Raw genomic sequence first — 19,425 nt, 5'->3', positions numbered from 1 at the left:
ACTCTAGTGAGATAGTGATCTACTAATCGATCATGACGAATGTAATATTTTTAATTTATCATAATTTAGTTCTAGGTGTAAAATAATACCGAGAAAATAAAATTCATTAAATAAAATGCTTATCATTTTTATTTATCCTTTCCAACCTGTTCTTATGCTTAATATATACTGCATATCAACCTGTGAAATCTTACTAACACATATCCAATTCCCAGTCGATTAGGTATATATATTTTTTATATGGAGGATGACCGTGAACCCATCTACGCTAACAATTTACTCTAACGGGGCATCGTTCATAGGGAATTTCAATTAAATTATCTTTTAAAAAAAAGGAAACTAGACAATATAAGTGACAACAAAACCTACTACTAATCATATCATATACCAACACAAAGTAGATGGTAACAACAATAAGTCTTATACATGGCAATTCATCAGCTAAATGATATATATTCTTTTTTTTTAAGTAATTTGAATAGCAAACAAATTAATGGTGTGATTGTAGTGGACAGTCGTCTATATATGTGAAGTGTGAACAGCACTACGGATATCATGTATAAAAAAATAGTAAAAATATTTTTGTTGTTTAGTATCAGTCAATGTCATTATTATTGTCAAAATTTGTGTCCATTTTGTACTCTTTCTGGTCTGTACTGCGTACTGTGCTCGTTCATAGGTCTGTGCAACAAATGAACAATAACAGATGTCATTTTTCATTAATAATTTCTTTGTTGTCATTCCTTCGAGTATTTAATTACATAGAAAATATTAAACAAACATGTTGATGTAAAAAATAACAAGTATTATAAAATTATCAAACCAAAAACCTTGCCGACCCTTATTTCTTCATTGCAGCATAACTATAACTAGTAATTGAAATTGATTAGGTTTGTCGCTCCGCGAGCGGGGCAAAATGTCGCCTCGAAAACAACCAAATAGTTTATTTAAAATATGCGTTAAAAGTTGCATTACTCTGATAAATTCTGCTTGTTGTGTTATTGAAAAAAGTTATCCCGAAAATATGTTTCATGAGTGTGAGAGGCAGGCGTTTCAATTGAAGTGCCACTTGATGTCAATGCTGCCAGTCAGGTACATGTATGAACAAAATGTTTAATAACCATCATATTATTACAAATTACTTCACAGAATTTAACCTTATTTATTCTGTGAAGTAATTTCTAAAGTAAAGTAAACAAAACATTAAAGTCACCAACACTAAACGAATATATAAATATGACATTATAAATATGACACCCTGGCCAGACCTGAAAAATAATAACATACTATACAATGGTCTTACAAAATTCCACATGTACTCATAAGTAAACCACAATCAATTCATATTGCATGATAATAATGTGATCTAGTCATAAAATATGCTTCAAGTGTAATAATTTGCACAATTTACATTTATTATGTTTGGTAAGTTAGATTGTATAATTTTGTGTCGATTAATAAAGGCTTTGAATTTGAATTTGAATAAATAAATTAAAACTCTATTAAGTGTTTCTTTGTAAAGAAAATAATGTTAGAATATTTATTTATTTTATTTATTTATAATTCTCTATTGCACCAATATTAAAAATAATTACATAAAAAGAAAGTTATTCATTTGGATTGTATTAACAAAATTAAATTACTTTTTCAGGTTATTTGATGTCCTCTGTTCCGAAAGAACATGCTGTCAATACCGCGGTGACCCCCGTGTCCAACTCCATGTGCTCACACACCCCAACATGACAGTCTTCCGCAAATGCGACCTCGATAATGGAATACCCCAAGGATTTTGGATCGATACCCTCTCAAACTTCAACAGATTAGCTGTACTTGATCTGAAATTCATATGCACAGATGAAATTCTTCAGGTCATCGGCATCAGTTGTCCATTATTGGAGGAAATCAATATAGTTTCCAGGGTAGACATTTGTAAATCACTCTTCAATGCTTCTGTATTAATAAGAAATGTGTCAGATACTGGTCTTTGTTCGATTGCAAATTTAAAACATTTGCGAGTATTAGCTATGGATCCGCCTAGGAATGAGAGAGTAATTCGCGTAGGTCGTTGTGTGTCACAAGCAGGTATTATTATGTTAGTCAGTGAGCTTCCATATTTAGAAGAATTACGAATAGAGTCATGCGACATTGGTTCTACGTTGATAGGTACAGCTATGGAGATAGGTCCTTTGAGTCTTAGAAAAATTAATTGTCATTTTGCATCTGCAGATGGTATACGTAAATTAATAAAGATATGTCCCTTCCTTAAAGAGTTATCAGTTACTCATGTCTTTGAACATAATAAGGATGCTATATTAGAACAAATTTCTATGAGTGATTTGAGATTAAATAGATTAGATTTGTCATTCTTCTCTTATACAGATTCAATGCAACAACTTTTAAGGCTAAAAGGCACATATTTGACTCACTTTTCTCTATGGGAAATTGATAATTCGTTAACATTGGATGCTATTCTATCTATAGGTAGATGTTGTCCGAATCTCGACTCCCTGTGTTTAATGACGCAATCAAAGTGTTTAGTTATCCCCAGATATTTTAGAAGACCCAAAAAAATATTCTCCGAACTAAGAAATTTGACGATAGGCAATGAGAATTTTAATATTGATCACATATTGACTTTCTTCCTTGAGTGTACACAGAATTTAGAAAAGTTAGTATTGAAATATCAAACCAATATGAATATTGATGAAACTTTAATACATTTACTGGAGAAAGGTGTTTTTAGAAACGTGCATAGTTTATGGTTGGATTGTACTTTAGAAGTGTCTAAAGATGTCGTGAAACGTGTAATAAGTACATGTGAAAAACTTCAAATGTTTACTGTTGATTTTACAGAAGAGATTAATGATGTACACAAATATATAAGTGAGAATAATTTGGATTTGAAATTGGGTAGTTACTAATAGTATAAATATTAACTTTGTATTTATTGAAATATAATATTTAGAATTAAATATATTATCTATTTTTTAAATCAACTATTATTTATACCCATCCTATCTTTTTAAAACCTTTGTGTCATAGATTAGTTAAGGGCAATTAACTCACGTGCTATTCACGTGCTCTGGACTTGAAAAAACAGATCAATCGCATTATTAAGGACAACTCGAAACTTGTCAGATCTTGATAAAATTTATGTTGAACCAAATGAGAAGCGCCAATTATCATTTTAAAATCATCAAACTCGGTTCACATTTCTATGTGTATACTGTAACTGTATTTTTAAGTCCGCTAGAAATAAGCCGAGTACAACATGGTCTGAGACCATAAATATATTCAATGTAGGTGCCATTAAAATGTTTGTCTTCAGATAGTGCTGCAAAGGCGATTTGCTCACTGGTGAAGTGATATAGTTATTAGTTTTAGGATAGAATAAAACTGGTATGTATTTTTAGTTCGTACGAGTCTACATTTCAAAGAATTACAAATATAATAATTTAGTATATAATCAATCATATACCGTCAGAATATTCTAAACGGGATGCCTGACGCATTTTTAACAGTCGACATTATAGTCAAACATACCGAAAAATGGGTATCAATAGTTGCGTTAACTATTGACACCCATTTTTCGGTATATTTGAATTCAAATTAATCTCCGTTTCGCAGATTAGTGTGATTTGTTATCGGTGTTTCAGGATGTGTCAGAGTCGGTCAGAAATATTATATTGACACGTATTTTTAAGTCAATCAGATTGAAACTCGCTACTTTTTTGTGCAAGTCAGAAGTATTAAGCTACGACGCCGTATATTTTGTATGTACCTATCTTATAGATTTATATGTATTTCAATAAATTAAAATACTTGGAAAGTGACAATAATGAAAAAAGAATATAAAATAACAACTGAACTTATTAAGTATAAAAAAATATTTATTTAACTTTGATACTTATACATATTAATCTAAGTTTGATAAATGACACAATTTTATTCAATATAATGGAATAAAAATTATAAAATAACCTATATAGTAGTAGTAGTAGTAAGAGTTGCCTTTACACGTACCTACGTCCTTTATTGCGCGGGAATTCGTTTTTTTACGCAGGAAATATTGTGTATTTAAATGTAGTCAAAGAGAACGAGACAGACTACTAGTGCCGCCAGTTCGCGTTTTCTCGCATTCAGTGCTTTAGGCACTTTTGCAATAATTAATTATTAACATTGCAAAACGAAGGACATCTGACTATAGAGCAGAATTTATTTATAGACAATTATACATTTATTGATATAATCTATATATAATTAATAATATATTATAAATCTTAAACGTATCGTTGAAAAGTATGTGAAAAAAAAAATACAATTTTAAAAGTGAAATTAAACATCACGCGTAAAATGCAATCCCTCGCCATTGCGCGAGACTGGCGACGCTGGCTGTCCCGCGCTAAATCGGGGGCGCTGTTGACAACGCGTGAAAGAATGTATCGTGTAAAGGCATTTAATAATAAATATAACAATATTCTAAAATATCAGCATTATATATATCGTTAATTATAATTGTTATTTATATTCAATATATTGAGATTATAAGGTTTGTATTGAATACAGGAATTACTTATTTCGTACATCCCTATGGGACCCTGTATACAGTGGCGTAGTTACGTAACCAAGGACCCTGGGGCAAACCTAAATACGAGGCCCCATTGCTTAGCACATATCGCTATCCGTCAAATTAACAACACTGCCAACCCACAAAAATAATTTAGGGGAATTCCGAAGGTATAACTTTCGAATTTCTCTCAACTGAGTTGCCATGATTAAAGTCGGGTTGCAACCTGTTATATTTATTTTGAAAATGGGAGAAATTTTCAAAAGTTCAGCTCGAGATTTTCTGGTAAGGGTTCGAGGGCCCCGGGGCACTGCCCGTCCTAGCTCCTAGTTAGCTACGCCACTGCCTGTATATATAGTTTTTCTTTTTGGTCGCAATTTTCGCTTAAAAATTGTCGAATACAATTTAGAAAGTTCACTTTCTAAATTGTATTCGATACTAATAAATATAAATTAGTGATATATGTAGTTAGAACATTCGGATAAATGAGTTATTATTTCCATTTAGTGAGTGCTCATAAGACAATTTTTAAGATACATACATTTTCTATAAGATCTATTGACATAGAATATATGTAATTTATTTTCAATTGATATGACAGGAATACATTACAATATTCTTTAACCATTATATTTCACATAGCGCTATGAAAGTAATGAATACAAATGTTTGAATCCAACGAGTATCGAACTCACAACCACGGAAAATAATGCGGTGTGCTAAGCCGTCGCGCCGAGACCACGTTATTATTTTAAAAGATATAAATATTTATTATGTATAATCAGATATTTCTTGTTCTAGTTTATATTACTATATTCTATAAATATAAAAAGCTACTTATCTATAACATTATAGAAATATTACTAAAATCGGCCCAGCCGTGGTGCACTTGATTTAACAAATAATCTTTAAAAAAATTCAATTTTACTCTTATTACTATTCAATCTATAAAATGACACTAAAAGCGGCGCAGCCGCTTCCACGTGATCACAGGTAGACGGACGTAAACAGATTCTCCATAGACAATAATGTCAATGTTGTCGACCACAAACTTGACATGTGAAATATGTCATCTTTAATCGATGCATTTCAATTCGGTCCTGATACGAAGTCACTATGCAGATCTAGTAATAATTATGTCAAGCAGCCTGCCTCGTTATAGCAGTCCTTACATTAATGTTATTCTTTTATATGTAACTATATATACAGTTTACAACAACCAATTAACTCTAATTATTTACTATACATTGAATGCAGTAGAAACCTTAGCACTTAATATAGGGTCAATTGCAAAGGGTTTACTAAGCTGAACGCCAGATAGTACTACTCATAGAAATTGATAACTCCCAAAGCGGGAAATTGAGAATAATTATGAAATCTAATATTTTATAACTGTATACCATGGAGTTGTTTCGACATCATCCGAAAGTGTCCTTTGCAGACGCTACAGTGCCTCGCCTCGCACTCAGTTGTCGTGAAAGAGGAAAATAATAATTAAATAGTTAAATAAAGTCTAGTACATAGATATAAAAAATTTAAACACCTATATACAAATTCCAAAGCAAGGGAAACGTTTTATCATTAATCGAATTTCGATTTTTTAATTTCAGTATCATGAGCATTACTCTGGTTGGATTATTATTCTTTAAATTTAATTTCAATACCATGCAAAAAAGGTTCTAATGCATTTCTATAACTAAAAAAATGTATAAGGAAACCACTATCACTAGGGCGGCAGATAGTATTAGTAGTGGGCCAATTACTAGCCATGTAGTTTAATCAAGGTCAACCTCCATGCAATCCTCCCTGAAATCTTCCTGGTTAATTGCTTGTTGAAACGCCAAGATGGCCTACCCAAAATTCTTCACTAGTGTTCCACCATTTCATCATCCCATTATCGATAAGAAAAGAAACACTATCACATCTTATAATTAAAATCAGTCCACATAAAATTCACATGCACAAAAATGTCCACTTATATCACAAACTTTTTTTTATATTTCTTAAATATTGTCTCATGTCATATGGCCAGAGGGTCAGTCAGGCCATTTGTATGCTATGGTTCCTTCATCTCTATAGTTGAATCCTTGTCGTTGTCTTTTTCGTCATCATAGAACTCATTCTTGGGTTCCACCATCATATCAGCTTCCTCTTTGCAAATCCGAATATCTGGATCTAGCTCATCTTTTATTTTATACTCGTCGGGGAAGAAGTCACCTGAAATATCAAAACATATCGTTTTATGTCTACATATACTATGTTATATATTTTTTTATTGATATTATATGAGTACATTACAATATTTCTTTTTAACCTTATATTTCACATAGCGTCATAAGACTCATGATACAAATGTTTATTAATACACTCTTTCACTCGTAATTTGCAATGTTTCAATATCATTTCTCTGTATTTTTAATTTTATTTTTTATACCACAAATTTTATTTTCCAAAGACACATTCACCTTTAGTATTTAAAAATTATCAATAAAGGCGCTAAAGCATGCATGATTTGAAGACGGGAATGCGCGAGCTGGCGTTGCGTGCGTTCTCGTATTTACACTTTATGGAATGTAAACATACATTTTTACATTAAAGCTCATTTCTTGAGTAGTATTTATTTATATTAACGCCATAACGCCAACAAAAAAAAAACGCGGGCTGAAGAATGAATCGGGTGGGTCAGAAGATACGGATCGCCATTTCATTGAAATTTATGCAGCTGTTCTATGATATGGTAGTCGAAGGACGATGTTTTTTTGAACTAAAGTTTGCTGTTGACATTACCTGGCACATGCGTCATCTGAACGGCAGGCGAATGCTGGCACATCTTCAAGTTGTCATATACGTGCTTCGTTATAGCCTCCAAGTACTGTTTACTGTTCGCGTTGTTCGTACTATGAAACAATAGTATAAAGCAAATATATAAACTGATAGCCCGTGATCATGGCGGTTACAACACCACCGAAATATTGGGAATTCTATAATAATAATTAAAATATAATAAGATCCCTCTATGTTTCCTAATTTTAAGTATAAATAATGACCGCGTCAAATTTAAATGATATATAAAATGTATTATATTATTGTTTTATTTCGTACCTGCTAATTTCTGGATGCAATTGGAAATCGGGTGCGAAAAATTCCAAATACTCAGTATAGGGCAGTTCATTTGATATGTTCTCGTCAACAAGTAACGACGTCTCGTACGTCCAACACCGCGCCACGTTTCTTAATGTATAGCTGTAAAATAAATAAAAAAGTTATTACAATTTTAATTGTATATCAATTTAAAAAGTGGCGGTTCTGATTAGAATAACCTCTTTGTATTATCTTTCTTAATTATATAATACGCACAAATATTTCGTTTTTATTTGGAATGAAATTTTATTAGTTAATCCAGTATTGTACTAAACCTGTAAATTAAAATTATAAAATCATAACAAGGCGAAAATTATCTGTTTGCGTGTTAACGTTTCACGCAGAACTAAGGAAATTGATGATGATTTGATTGATTAAATTTTCACAGAATATGTTATTGAATATAGATACATTAACATACATTAAAAAAATGAGAAAAAAAAGCGAGTGTTTTTATTGACAGTGTTTAACACGTTACAAATGAATTCCTTAAACAAATAATAGATGACGCTGTATAAATTCATTTATTATTGTCGTCACATTACCATTAAAAAATGGTGAGCTATAAAAGTAATCCACGCATACTAGATCGCGGTACTACTGCAAGAACACTTACACTAAAAGATACAAGCAATGTATTACATGTTAAAAAATAAAATATATATTATATATATATATTATATAATAATATATATATATATATATACGCGTTGTACCTATGTTAGTAGGTAATAAAACAATATTTTATCATTTCGTATTTCCCATAACAATTAGCACCTGCATCCCAGAAATTCCACTGCCACATCACGCCCAACAAACTGAAACTTACAAAGTGAAACAAAAGTCATCTATGCAGGCAACTTCTTCTTTTTATATTGTGGTGAGATGTATCGGCGTTACTTGTGGCTTGAAAATAGCCATAGATATGTCATGATCATGTGACGAAGTACCACTCATGCGTTGCCATTTCAGAAAACTAAGATCTATGGCCGTATATTATACCCTGTAACTTGTATAAATGCTTACCCTCCTCCGCCGACTACTAAAGTAGGTACGTTTAGATTCTTCACGAACTTGACGCACTCTCCGTGGCCACGGGTGGACAGCGAGAAGCAACCAAGTCGGTCCCCAGCCAACGAATCCGCGCCACACTGCAACACTATCGCGGTCGGACGGTAGAACTCCATTACATTCGATATCACTGGTTTAAATGCCTGGAAAAAAATTTTTTCATTTATTATGGCGCAAAACAGTAAATACAAATTTTATATTTATTCATTACAATTATTTATTGTAATGAATAAATAAGTAGATAAGAGGTATTTTAGATTTTTTAAATCTTATTATTTGATTGAAACACAACAACATAGTAATCTTAAATATATATTCAACCTAGTTTAAAAAGTATTTTTTAAACTAGGTTGAATATATATTTAAGATCTTTCTCTCTATTTCTATTTATTTCAGTATATTTAAGGATATATCAAATAACAATCTAATATTACTGAAATAATAATTTGTTAATTTTGGCATGAAAGAATTTTTTTATTTCTTGTGGCACAAACAATAAAATATATATACAGTAAATATAACAACTGTAAATAAAAAGACCAAACAGTGCCGAAACTAAAATAAATAAAAGGTTATTCAACAAATCATTCACACATGAGAGGCTGATTGCGGAAAACAGAGTACAATTTACATTTACATTTACATCATTCACACTCAAGAGCGTCCTGGCTTAGTTGTTTTAGTACTGTGAGTCGCCCGAAATATAGTTCTTTGGCCGACACAAAAAATTCTCTGGGTGCCATTTTCTAATTATATAGAAATATATAAATAATATTTCATATTCGGTGAAGGAACACTGATATCAAACTAGAAATTATCGAATCCGCAACCATTGTTTTGTTTTGTGTGCTGAGCCACCTAGACCAAGATAGACTGTCTTAAAAAATGATAATAGAAATATACCTGAACATAACTCTGGTCATCTATTCCTTCTTTTAGGGGTACATTCACAGAGTAGTATCTGCCACTTTCAGCACCTATTTCATACATATCTCCCGTACCGGGGAAGAAATAATTCCCATATTTGTGGAAACTGACTGTCATTACTCTATCAGTTAAGTAGAATGCTTCTTGCACACCATCACCATGGTGAACATCTATATCAATATATAAAACACGAGGGTGGTACTTCAGTAGTTCCAATATGGCTATCACTATATCATTCACATAGCAAAAACCTGAAATTAAAATAAAATATTTATTACTAACAATCCTAGCATCTGAAAAAAAAATGAGATTACATCACATCACACCTCAATGGACGGGCATTTTCTGCTAACGCCCATAAGACTACAGAATCTAATTATAGCTAGAAGGGCTGATTACAGATAAAAAAGAAATAAATATAAAAAATAGTACATTTTTACCAAAATTTACTTTATAAGAGGTCATCTTGATAGATGTCATCTATTATTAATATAGCTCTTTATTTACTATAAAATTATTCCCGTAAAATACACTGGAATAATTTTATAGTAAATAAAGATATTAACCTCTGTCTGTCTGTCTATCTGTTTGTTCTGGCTAATCTCTAAAATGGCTGGACCGCTTTTGACAAGACTTTATTTTAGAAAAAAAAATTAAATTCCACATGCACAAAGTCGCAGGTACAGCTAGTATACTTATAAGTTAGGTCCATTAGCCCATGTTGACAAATTAACCAGGAGGAGGTGAATACGGTAAAATGCTAGCAATTGAATCACTATTCACCATTACCTGCCCTAGTGATATCACAGTTTTTAAAATGACGATTTCAGTACTGTTGATGGATACCACATACCATCAAATGGACCATTAAGTTGTTTGGCATTCCAGCTAATTTAAACATGAAACAGCAATCAGATTGCACTATAATTACAGGGAATGTATGTTACAATGGATGTAGGTACTACATTATTTTACATGTTTAAAAAATTCTTTACCAGAGGGCTCAAACTTCTTAGCATGGTGTAATCCTCCTGACCAATTAATGGCTATATCACATGCATTATTATTCAGTTTCATTGCACCCTCTAAAGAGGCTCCCGTATACATAGAACAAAAATCAAAGAGCCCTTCAAAGACAGGGCAATCATCACCAACATTGTAGTGGAGCAAGTCCTTTGAATAACCTGGAAATTTACAAAAAAAAATAATACATACAAGATAATTTGCAGGGAAGATAGTTTATCATGTTAAAGACCGCAAGCCCACTGGTGGGTCACTCCGTAACCAACAAAGGTAAATTTACATGTTGGGACTGGGCAATCACCCATGGGCACTTCAATAGTAATAAATGTAGGGGTTAAAGAATATCTACCTCACATTATTGTACACTAAAAACATATTTAAAAAATAATATACATAAAACAATAAAAAAGATCCCTATGTGAGAAATAAGATTTTTCAATGCGATCTTTAATCCATTATACAAGTAAAATTCAGCACCCAGATCAATAGAAACTCACACTCATGTTTGTAATATGCAAGGAATTTAATATGTAACTGTTGATAGTATAGCAGTGTCATAAACAAACAAAATTTAAGTATCTAAATGTTATTGAAATACAAAAAAACTTACTTTGAATATTCTGTGGGGTGACGTTTTGCAGGAATTCTATATAATCTTCACTGTGAAAGCGGCACATATCGTGAGCGCTAGCCCTGTAGGGTCTGTAGATTTGCATTTTTTTGTGAAGTCCATAGTTTAATACCAAGCTGTGTGTAACAGACAATCTGTGTGGTTTCATCGGATGGCCGGGGCCATAGTGAAAATTACCAACATCGGCGTTATAAAAATACGCTACCCTGTGCTGAGTCATAATGGGTAAACAAACACGTATTCTTTTAAAATATAAATAATGCCAAGAACCAAAGCTATAATAACTAAACGTTTGGTTAATTGAATATCACCTAACATGCTGTGTGATCCATTTGAATTAGGTAGTGGACAAATTTCTAAATAAATACGTCTTAAATGAAATATATAGAAAACTAAACATTTATTGAAGTGACTGAAAACTGAAAAACTTTGTATTGAACGACTTATTATTATTTTTTTGGTTGTTTGTCCAATAAAGGTAAAGGCAGACTTCATAATATTTGACATTTGCAACGACGCTGACATTTCTTTTATTTTTTTAGTTTCGGAAAGGCAAATGGGCTCGCCCCATACAGCCATTTATGACTAATTATTGAATAACTACCTAATGACTACTAATAACAAATAACGCTTACATTGCGAACGCTGGCTGAACCCAACGAGTTAATAAAAATAATGTACTACAGTAGTGTACATCTCAAAAAGGTCAACAAAAAGGTCCGCGAAGGCATATATCTGTCTCTTACGGATAACCCACAATAAACATTTTTCATCCTTTACATTTTACGGGAAAAAATGGCTTAGAATATTACTAATAGCGGCCCAGCCGTTGTGATCACGTGGAAAAAGCTGGGCCGCTATTAAACCGACCGCTAGGCGGTCGTAAATAAATTTTATACCAATTTGACAATTTATAGACAATAAAATCTGTTGTCGATCGCAAACTTAGACGTGCGAAATATGTAATTTTATAATCGATGCATTTCGAGTTGGTCCCGATACCATTGTTAAGTCATTCTGCAGATCTATTGATAATTATGTCGAGTAATCTGCCTCTTTATAGCACTCCTACATTAATGCTATCCTATTGTATAAACTGTATATATACAGTTTACAATAAATAATACTAGTAATTTAATAGTGATTAAAAAATTATTGAATACTGTAGAGTCCTCAGCATTTTATACAAGGTCAGTCGTTTAGGCTACATAAACCCTTGGGTTTATCAAGCCCAAAGCTAGTGATAGTACTATTGTATACCTACTAATAGAAGTGAACAACTTTTCCAAAGGAAAGCGGAAAATATAGAATAATTTTAATAACTAATATTTTATACTATAGTTAACTACACCGTTGACGGCTTCGGTGGTCTAGCGGTTTAGCACACCGCCTTACTACTCGCACGGCACAAACATTTGTATTCATGAGTATGATTGTTTGTATAGGTCTGGGTGTTTTCTATGTATATGTATGTATTTAAGAAAAAAAAGTATCTATGTATTTGTATCAGTTGTCTAGTACCCATAACACAAGCTTCAGCTAGCTTAACTTGACTCTAGATGGCGCTGTGTGAATTGTCCTGAGATTATTATTATTATTATGTGGAAGTCTCCTTAAGGGAGTTTTTTTGGGTGGGTACTTACCTAAGTCACTTTTATTAGTTACGCTATTTAAATAAAATAATATACTTAGAAAATACTTATTTATTGAATCAAATAATTTAAATAATCTACATCTCATCAAACATATCATGAACATCTGATTTTACAGTTACCTCGGTCATATCAGGAACTGTATCATTTTCATACAACTGACTCTCTTCATGACTATCTGGACTTTCATATGTACTTAAAACATTTTCTTCTTTCAAAATAAAACCTAATTTCTTGTCATTAATAACTTTTAGTATATCATCATTACTACATTCAGCTAGTGATATTTTGTACTGCATATACCAATTATTATAACATGATGGATCAGTTTGAACACATTTGTTCCTAAAATATGTTAGTGTGTTCAATGCTTTCCCAAAGTTTCCATCAAAATTACTATAGAATAGACGTTCAATAGCGGTAGACATCTGTGATGAAAGGTCAGGCACTGTTTGATGTTTATCCAACAGAGTTTCAAAATCCATGATTGGATTTTCTGTTCCAATGCCAATTACTTCATTTCCTTTTGCTGCATTCAGATGGACCTTTGGTATATCATTAGATGGATCTTTGAATTCCACTATTGTTTGGTCATCCTTACTATCCAATAGTGGAGCTCTATTATCTTTTTGATTCTTTACTCTATGCTCTATCTTTTTCAAAATAAACAAATCTTTTAAATTATTAAGGGGATCCCTGCTTCTCTTCTCTACCAATGGAGGTACTTTGAATAACATCATGATATCATCTCTAGGCTGTGGGAGAGGTTTCTCAGGATTCATTGCTCGAAATGCTATACAATCTAAGATATATTGTACAGATGGACTGACTGTTTCTGCAATGGGAAATGCTTCTCTATCATCATATGTTTCATCATACGCATTAGATAAATTCATTGCTTTTATAAGATTTTTAAAACCTTCAACTTGCTTGTTTGTACATTCATATTTTTTAAGGTTGGTAACTGGAAATGCCATATATTTTATGTCTTCTTTGTAACAAATTTCAATCATTGATAGACAAATATAATTATTTGTATCTATTACTGGGAATAGAGCATACATTTTGGGTGCATTGCCTTTATTATATACACGTCTAGCAATAGCAGCCAAATTCTGGTCAAGTAGACATTCTACAAGACATCTTACTGCATATTGAGCTTTCTTATCGTCTTTTCGTCCAAATACATATGATATACCATTACCATTTAAGTTTTCCCACTTGATATTATTTACATCAGTAAACCCATAAACTGACAAACATTTTTCACCAGACTCATATGGAGTTTCATAAATATTGCTATTGGGAATAATATATTGACCATAATAGTAACCCTTTGTTATGTCATCATTTTGAATGACGGTTTGGTTTTCTGTTACATATGTTTTGTGTTTTAAAATGGCTTCTGCAGAACTAGCCGTGTTACTCATAGAATCTTTCACAGCTTTTCCCCATTTCTTTACAGCAGGTTCATCTTTGGACTTAATAAATGAAGAAACAGGTATTTTAATATTTGGTCCTATACTTAAATCAACGTTCCATGGCATTGCACCAACAGATTTCTTTTTATGGAACAATAGATATCTCATTGTATTATCAAATGTTGCTGTTGCACCACCAGTGTTTTCGACAAAATGACGAGCTATTTTGTAATCACCTTCAAATTTTTCGAAGTCTTCATAAATATCGGGTCCAATTACATCAACTTCGAATTCCTCTTCTTTAAATCCATTGCATACCTGGACAAAAAAAAGGTACCAACTAGATCTCACATTACCTTTCTCAATATTACAAGTCAGTCAGTTGACCTTGACTGTGTAACTTAGTTGATACAGATGCATTATTTACTACCAAAATTATTTGTAATTACATTAATAATGTTTTCTGGGGGATTTGGATCGTTAGTTATGTGGACTAATGAACTCATTGCCACATACCATGTCAGGTTGACCTTCATGTGGTTCCCTATGGAAACCATTGAGATAAGTTACTGGTGAATATGTCATGATGGTGACCTGCCATGAACTAATGTTATTTGAAACTAAACTAAATAATTCTTTGTTAGTAAGTAACAATAAATAAAAGAAGACAGTGGTTTTATTATCATTGTTAGCAAATTTATTTGCACACTTGCACTTAACATGGACAATACAAGTGCACATGAGTTTCATCACTTAATGAGACATCAATACATTAAATAAATATGGCAGAATGTAACACAATTAATATTTTGTATATAAAATTAGTATCTAATTTAAATTCTATTTTTTACATTTCAGCATAAAGCACTTAATATTATTATTCATTACTTTATGGATTTGGACCAATGTCTTACTTGCTCAATTTCAACAGCATCTGCATAAGTTGGTGCTTTGAAGTTAGTCATTAGTATAATTTTTTTCTCTGCTATTTTGACACCACTTATTCCATTCTTAAAGTGGTCTGCAGCAACAATCAAAGCATCTATCCAGTCACCTTTCTTATTGGAAGGCTGTAACAGGACATTAAGTGGTATTTAGTATAAGTGTATAAAAATTTACATGAAGTGGTCAACACAATCAAACCAAATCAAATCAAACAAACAACAACAATAGGTCCTAAATATGATGCACATTTTATTTGAAGTTTGGAATAAATATCAATTTATAAAGAAAAATAGGTGTTTTTTTAATAACTAAATTTATAAATATCCTTTATTAATGTGAATAATAATTAATACAATATCTTATTAGCTTGTTACTAATCAAAATTGTACAGTTTGCCAATTAGTTCCTAGTTGTATTATGATGAATTGGTATAGCACTAAGAGTTAATATAAATAAATAATCCTGGACAATTGATAGTGCCATCTAGACCCAAGGTAAGTAGAGCTTGTGTTATGGATACTAGACAACTGATATTCAGATATATTTTTTCTTTTGTACATAATATGTATAGAAAACACCCACATTGATTCAGACAGTCATATGAATATAAATGTTTGCTTTGTGCAAGGAATTGAACCCACAACCATCAGAAGTAAAGCAGTGAGCTAAACTGATATACTTTTACACACATCAATATATACTAAATTGCCCATGTCACATGGAAGATATGAGTATGAATGAGTAAGAATACAATTTTATCAAATACTTATATATTTTTTCATTTTTAAGCATCATATAACTTAGTCATACTTTTTAACTCTGACAGTACATTTTTTTATGTTGAATCTGCTGTCATCAAAAACATGACTTTAAAAGAGGAATATTAAGTTTATTTTTTATTTATAATTAAACATTAATTCTCTTTCATTACAAGGACGACTAAAAAAAATAGATATAGCACAGTTGTACCAGGAGGAAAACTTGAATGCAGAGTATCCAATATTGAAGTAGATAGTCTCAAGATGAATTTTAAAGCTTTTGTGGCATTGGACTCATGTATAGAATATTATTCTGTCCTTCATGATAGAATAAAACGGACAGTTGTCAACGGCATCTGTATGTTGTATCTGTCAAGTGTTTGTACATCACTAGAGCAGTGAGTGTCGCTTATCGTGTGTAATATCCATGAATTGCTATATTGTGGGTAATCAATAAGCGATGCTCTTGAATAAAAAATATAGTTGCAGTAAAATAAAGACTGATTCTTGTAATTGTATTATATTGAACTATTATTTATGGGATATGTAATTGACTATATCTACAATATCAAAAAATTGTATTTCATACCTAATACACACATATTATTTAGGTATAAGAATTTGGAAGTCTGTTATTGAAATGGAGACTAATTAAATAAACATAAATGTACTGATAAAATAACTTAAATGAAATATTTACTATTAACAATAATTTGTCATAATGCCCTGAAGCTGGAATAAGTGATATTTACTCACGGTGTTTGGTAAATTACGAATCATCTCCCAACTGGGAGATTGTAACTCGGCTAACATTTCTATGTACTTGAAATTCCCATCAGACGATTTTGCCATATTGTTCTGTGTCTTTTTTGAGCCTAACAGTATCAAGCCGACAAGGCTCTTTCCTTGATTCATAATTTTTCGCTCCAAAACTCGAGCCGCGCACGCCTTCGCCTTGTCAAAAAAACTTCCGACCTTTTCGTCTGGTAAAGCAACATTTTTCCCAATATCCAAAATAATTATTGAAGCTTGATCTATTTTAGGCGGCATTTTCTTTTCTCTACAATTAAATGTAATTAATTAATACCAAACATGTAATCATACTTAAAACAAAATATCCTAATTACTTACATGTATTTTATTTATTAAAATTTAAGTTTGTAAAGTTACTAGACGGTGTTTATAAATATTTCTATATTTGATTCAAACTGAAATTACATACCTAAAATACGTATATAAATCTATGTACTCGTATTTTACACTAGATTTTTATTTAATGAGACAATACAAACAAAATAATTATATGTAACAAATTCGAAACTGGATATCTCAACAGTCCATAATAAAAAAGTAATAAGTATTCACAGATCAGTCATATTACTGAGTCGGATACCATTCACGATACACTTGAGGAAAAATACTCTGTTTATATGCAATGGTATGAAAACTTGTTGGTTCTTGTTCTTAGTAGAATTTAAAACATAAATTACAAAATATTGTGAAATAGACAATCATTAGCAAACATTGCCAGATTCAATTATTAAAAATTACGGTACAGTGTGTAATGAAGACATCAAAAGAAACGTAATATATGGATGGATTAGGTATATATCTTTATTAAATCAAAATGTCAATAATGTTTTCGCTATAACATCTATCTAGCACAGATAACATAATATTACATATTAGTAGTACTACTATATGTAATATTATGTTATCTGTGCTAGAATTGAATAAAAATTATATTCGTTATCGTATCACAAAAGTCAATAGATGAAAATATAGTTGTCGTTAGATATGTATATAATATTTTTTAACAATAAATCGAATGAGCTGAATGCCAAGCCTATTTTATATGTTGTTTATAAGTATTATACTGAAAATATGAATCATACTCGTAACTTAATCTATTTGATATCTTGAGCATTTTTTACTGTTTAGGCAAATTTTGCAAAAGAGACAGATTCCTTTATAATTAAGTTTCATGAGGGCATTTAAATATCACAATAAAAAAAACATCTTTCGTTTGGAATTGTGTTGTGTTGTATGTTGCCAGTATTATTCATCTAAGTACCTATGTTGTCCAATCTTCTGTTTTATGTGATTGGGACAATATGTTTCTTTTTTTTTTTTACTCTTTATCTGTGAGTTTTTACTCTCTGTCTGTTTTATCTGTGGTCTGTGATTTAAACAGTTGGAGCCGGTTAGGTTATAATATATGAATGTATATTGCTCGTAATATATAATAATTGCTTGCTATTTTCAGTATCTGGTCTATTTAATTTAGGTAAGATAATTTAGTTCACTTTAACTATACATAATGACATTACTATTAAAATATAATTTAAAATGATTTGGTGGGTCACGCACTGTTCATTTTTATTTCTAAAAGTTTGTTGTTACGTAATGTTTATTTTTACAAGTGAATATTAACTGTTATCAGTGGCGACAACAGTAATGAGGTACTGTAAAAATGTATTGTAGGTATAATTGCTGACCTTTAATTTCTTCCAAAACAAATGTATTTGTCGATAATAATTTTGTTATGCTTGATCTTTGAAAAAAAAACCTCTTGTTTTGATAAAATATTTATTTAAAAGATTACAGTGGTTAAAGAATAAAGATCTACTTGTTTTGTTTTTTTTATACTACATACGTAGTTGGGAAACAAGCATACGGTACGTCTCCTGATATACGAGTGCCGTAGTCTATGGGCTCCTGAAACACCAGGGTGTCACGTGCGTGTTGACGATCCTATTATATATTTGTTCTGTAACAATTAATTACATAATAATAAATCTCAGGAGAATTTACACTATGCCATCTAGACCTAAGTTAAGCTAGATAAAGCTTGTGTTATGAGTACTACTAGACACAAATACATAACACTAATACAAATACATAATTTTTTTTCGTAAATACATACATATTATACATAGAAAACACCCAGACCACAGCATACTCATGAGTACAAATGTTTGTACCATATGAGAAATCGAGCCCACAACCATCAGAAATAAGGTGTGCATATATGCTAATGTGTTATACCATTAAGGCTGTCTAAGTCCGTTTAATATTTATTCTGTAACAATGCTTGACAAGGTATAAATTACCATATTAAAATGTGACATAAATATGAGTAGTGTTGTGACAATGTCATCAACAAACCCCTCAGAACACTATTATTATAAAGTTCTCAGTCGTGACAGCTGTGGGCCAGATAGTCCTTTAGTAAGAAATTCAGCCTTCATTATTTTTATGTTCTTTTACTTGAGTTGCTCCTTAACAC

At 31.4% G+C, this 19,425-nt stretch overlaps 3 protein-coding genes across 4 annotated transcripts; 1 reads left to right on the top strand and 2 right to left on the bottom strand.

The window, feature by feature from the left end:
- Window positions 1–696: 696 nt before the first annotated feature.
- LOC131846590 (uncharacterized) lies at window positions 697–2,924 on the top strand. The gene is made up of 2 exons (XM_059195929.1): window positions 697–1,092; window positions 1,652–2,924. Exons 1-2 carry the CDS (start codon window positions 917–919, stop codon window positions 2,919–2,921), a joined length of 1,446 nt encoding a protein of 481 aa, XP_059051912.1. The 5' UTR covers window positions 697–916; the 3' UTR covers window positions 2,922–2,924.
- Window positions 2,925–4,673: 1,749 nt separating this feature from the next.
- LOC131844102 (histone deacetylase 3) lies at window positions 4,674–11,693 on the bottom strand. Its single transcript, XM_059192887.1, has 7 exons — window positions 11,340–11,693; window positions 10,702–10,890; window positions 9,683–9,957; window positions 8,735–8,922; window positions 7,670–7,810; window positions 7,355–7,464; window positions 4,674–6,784 (listed from the first exon to the last, which is right to left on the bottom strand). Exons 1-7 carry the CDS (start codon window positions 11,578–11,580, stop codon window positions 6,624–6,626), a joined length of 1,305 nt encoding a protein of 434 aa, XP_059048870.1. The 5' UTR covers window positions 11,581–11,693; the 3' UTR covers window positions 4,674–6,623.
- Window positions 11,694–13,058: 1,365 nt separating this feature from the next.
- LOC131845574 (X-ray repair cross-complementing protein 5-like) lies at window positions 13,059–17,670 on the bottom strand. 2 transcript variants are annotated; one of them, XM_059194658.1, is made up of 4 exons: window positions 17,359–17,670; window positions 16,893–17,196; window positions 15,348–15,503; window positions 13,059–14,751 (listed from the first exon to the last, which is right to left on the bottom strand). In XM_059194658.1, the coding sequence occupies exons 2-4, from the start codon at window positions 17,184–17,186 to the stop codon at window positions 13,090–13,092; spliced, it is 2,112 nt and encodes a 703-aa protein (XP_059050641.1). In that variant the 5' UTR covers window positions 17,187–17,196; window positions 17,359–17,670; the 3' UTR covers window positions 13,059–13,089. The 2 variants fall into 2 exon arrangements, with proteins under 2 accessions (XP_059050641.1, XP_059050649.1); XM_059194666.1 differs by lacking the exon at window positions 17,359–17,670 and adding an exon at window positions 17,268–17,355.
- Window positions 17,671–19,425: the final 1,755 nt, after the last annotated feature.

This window comes from Achroia grisella, unplaced genomic scaffold, assembly GCF_030625045.1.
Source record: "Achroia grisella isolate CSIRO2021 unplaced genomic scaffold, CSIRO_AGI_Agris_v1 utg109, whole genome shotgun sequence".
Classification (NCBI taxonomy): Eukaryota; Metazoa; Arthropoda; class Insecta; order Lepidoptera; family Pyralidae; genus Achroia; species Achroia grisella.
The sequence above is the reverse complement of the archived record's forward strand: the minus strand, read 5'-3'. Positions and strand labels throughout refer to the sequence as shown.

Excerpts from the sequence above, each read along its gene's own strand:
- LOC131846590 (XM_059195929.1), top strand. The coding sequence starts at position 917 with ATGTCGCCTCGAAAACAACCAAATAGTTTATTTAAAATATGCGTTAAA. Across the intron at positions 1,093-1,651 it reads ATGTCAATGCTGCCAGTCAG|GTTATTTGATGTCCTCTGTT; the intron begins GTACATGTATGA and ends TTACTTTTTCAG.
- LOC131844102 (XM_059192887.1), bottom strand. The coding sequence starts at position 11,580 with ATGACTCAGCACAGGGTAGCGTATTTTTATAACGCCGATGTTGGTAAT. Across the intron at positions 10,891-11,339 it reads CACCCCACAGAATATTCAAA|GTTATTCAAAGGACTTGCTC; the intron begins GTAAGTTTTTTT and ends GTAAATTTCCAG. Across the intron at positions 7,465-7,669 it reads TTGCATCCAGAAATTAGCAG|TACGAACAACGCGAACAGTA; the intron begins GTACGAAATAAA and ends ATTGTTTCATAG.
- LOC131845574 (XM_059194658.1), bottom strand. The coding sequence starts at position 17,186 with ATGCCGCCTAAAATAGATCAAGCTTCAATAATTATTTTGGATATTGGG. Across the intron at positions 15,504-16,892 it reads TTCGTAATTTACCAAACACC|CCTTCCAATAAGAAAGGTGA; the intron begins GTGAGTAAATAT and ends GTCCTGTTACAG. Across the intron at positions 14,752-15,347 it reads ATGCTGTTGAAATTGAGCAA|GTATGCAATGGATTTAAAGA; the intron begins GTAAGACATTGG and ends TTTTTTGTCCAG.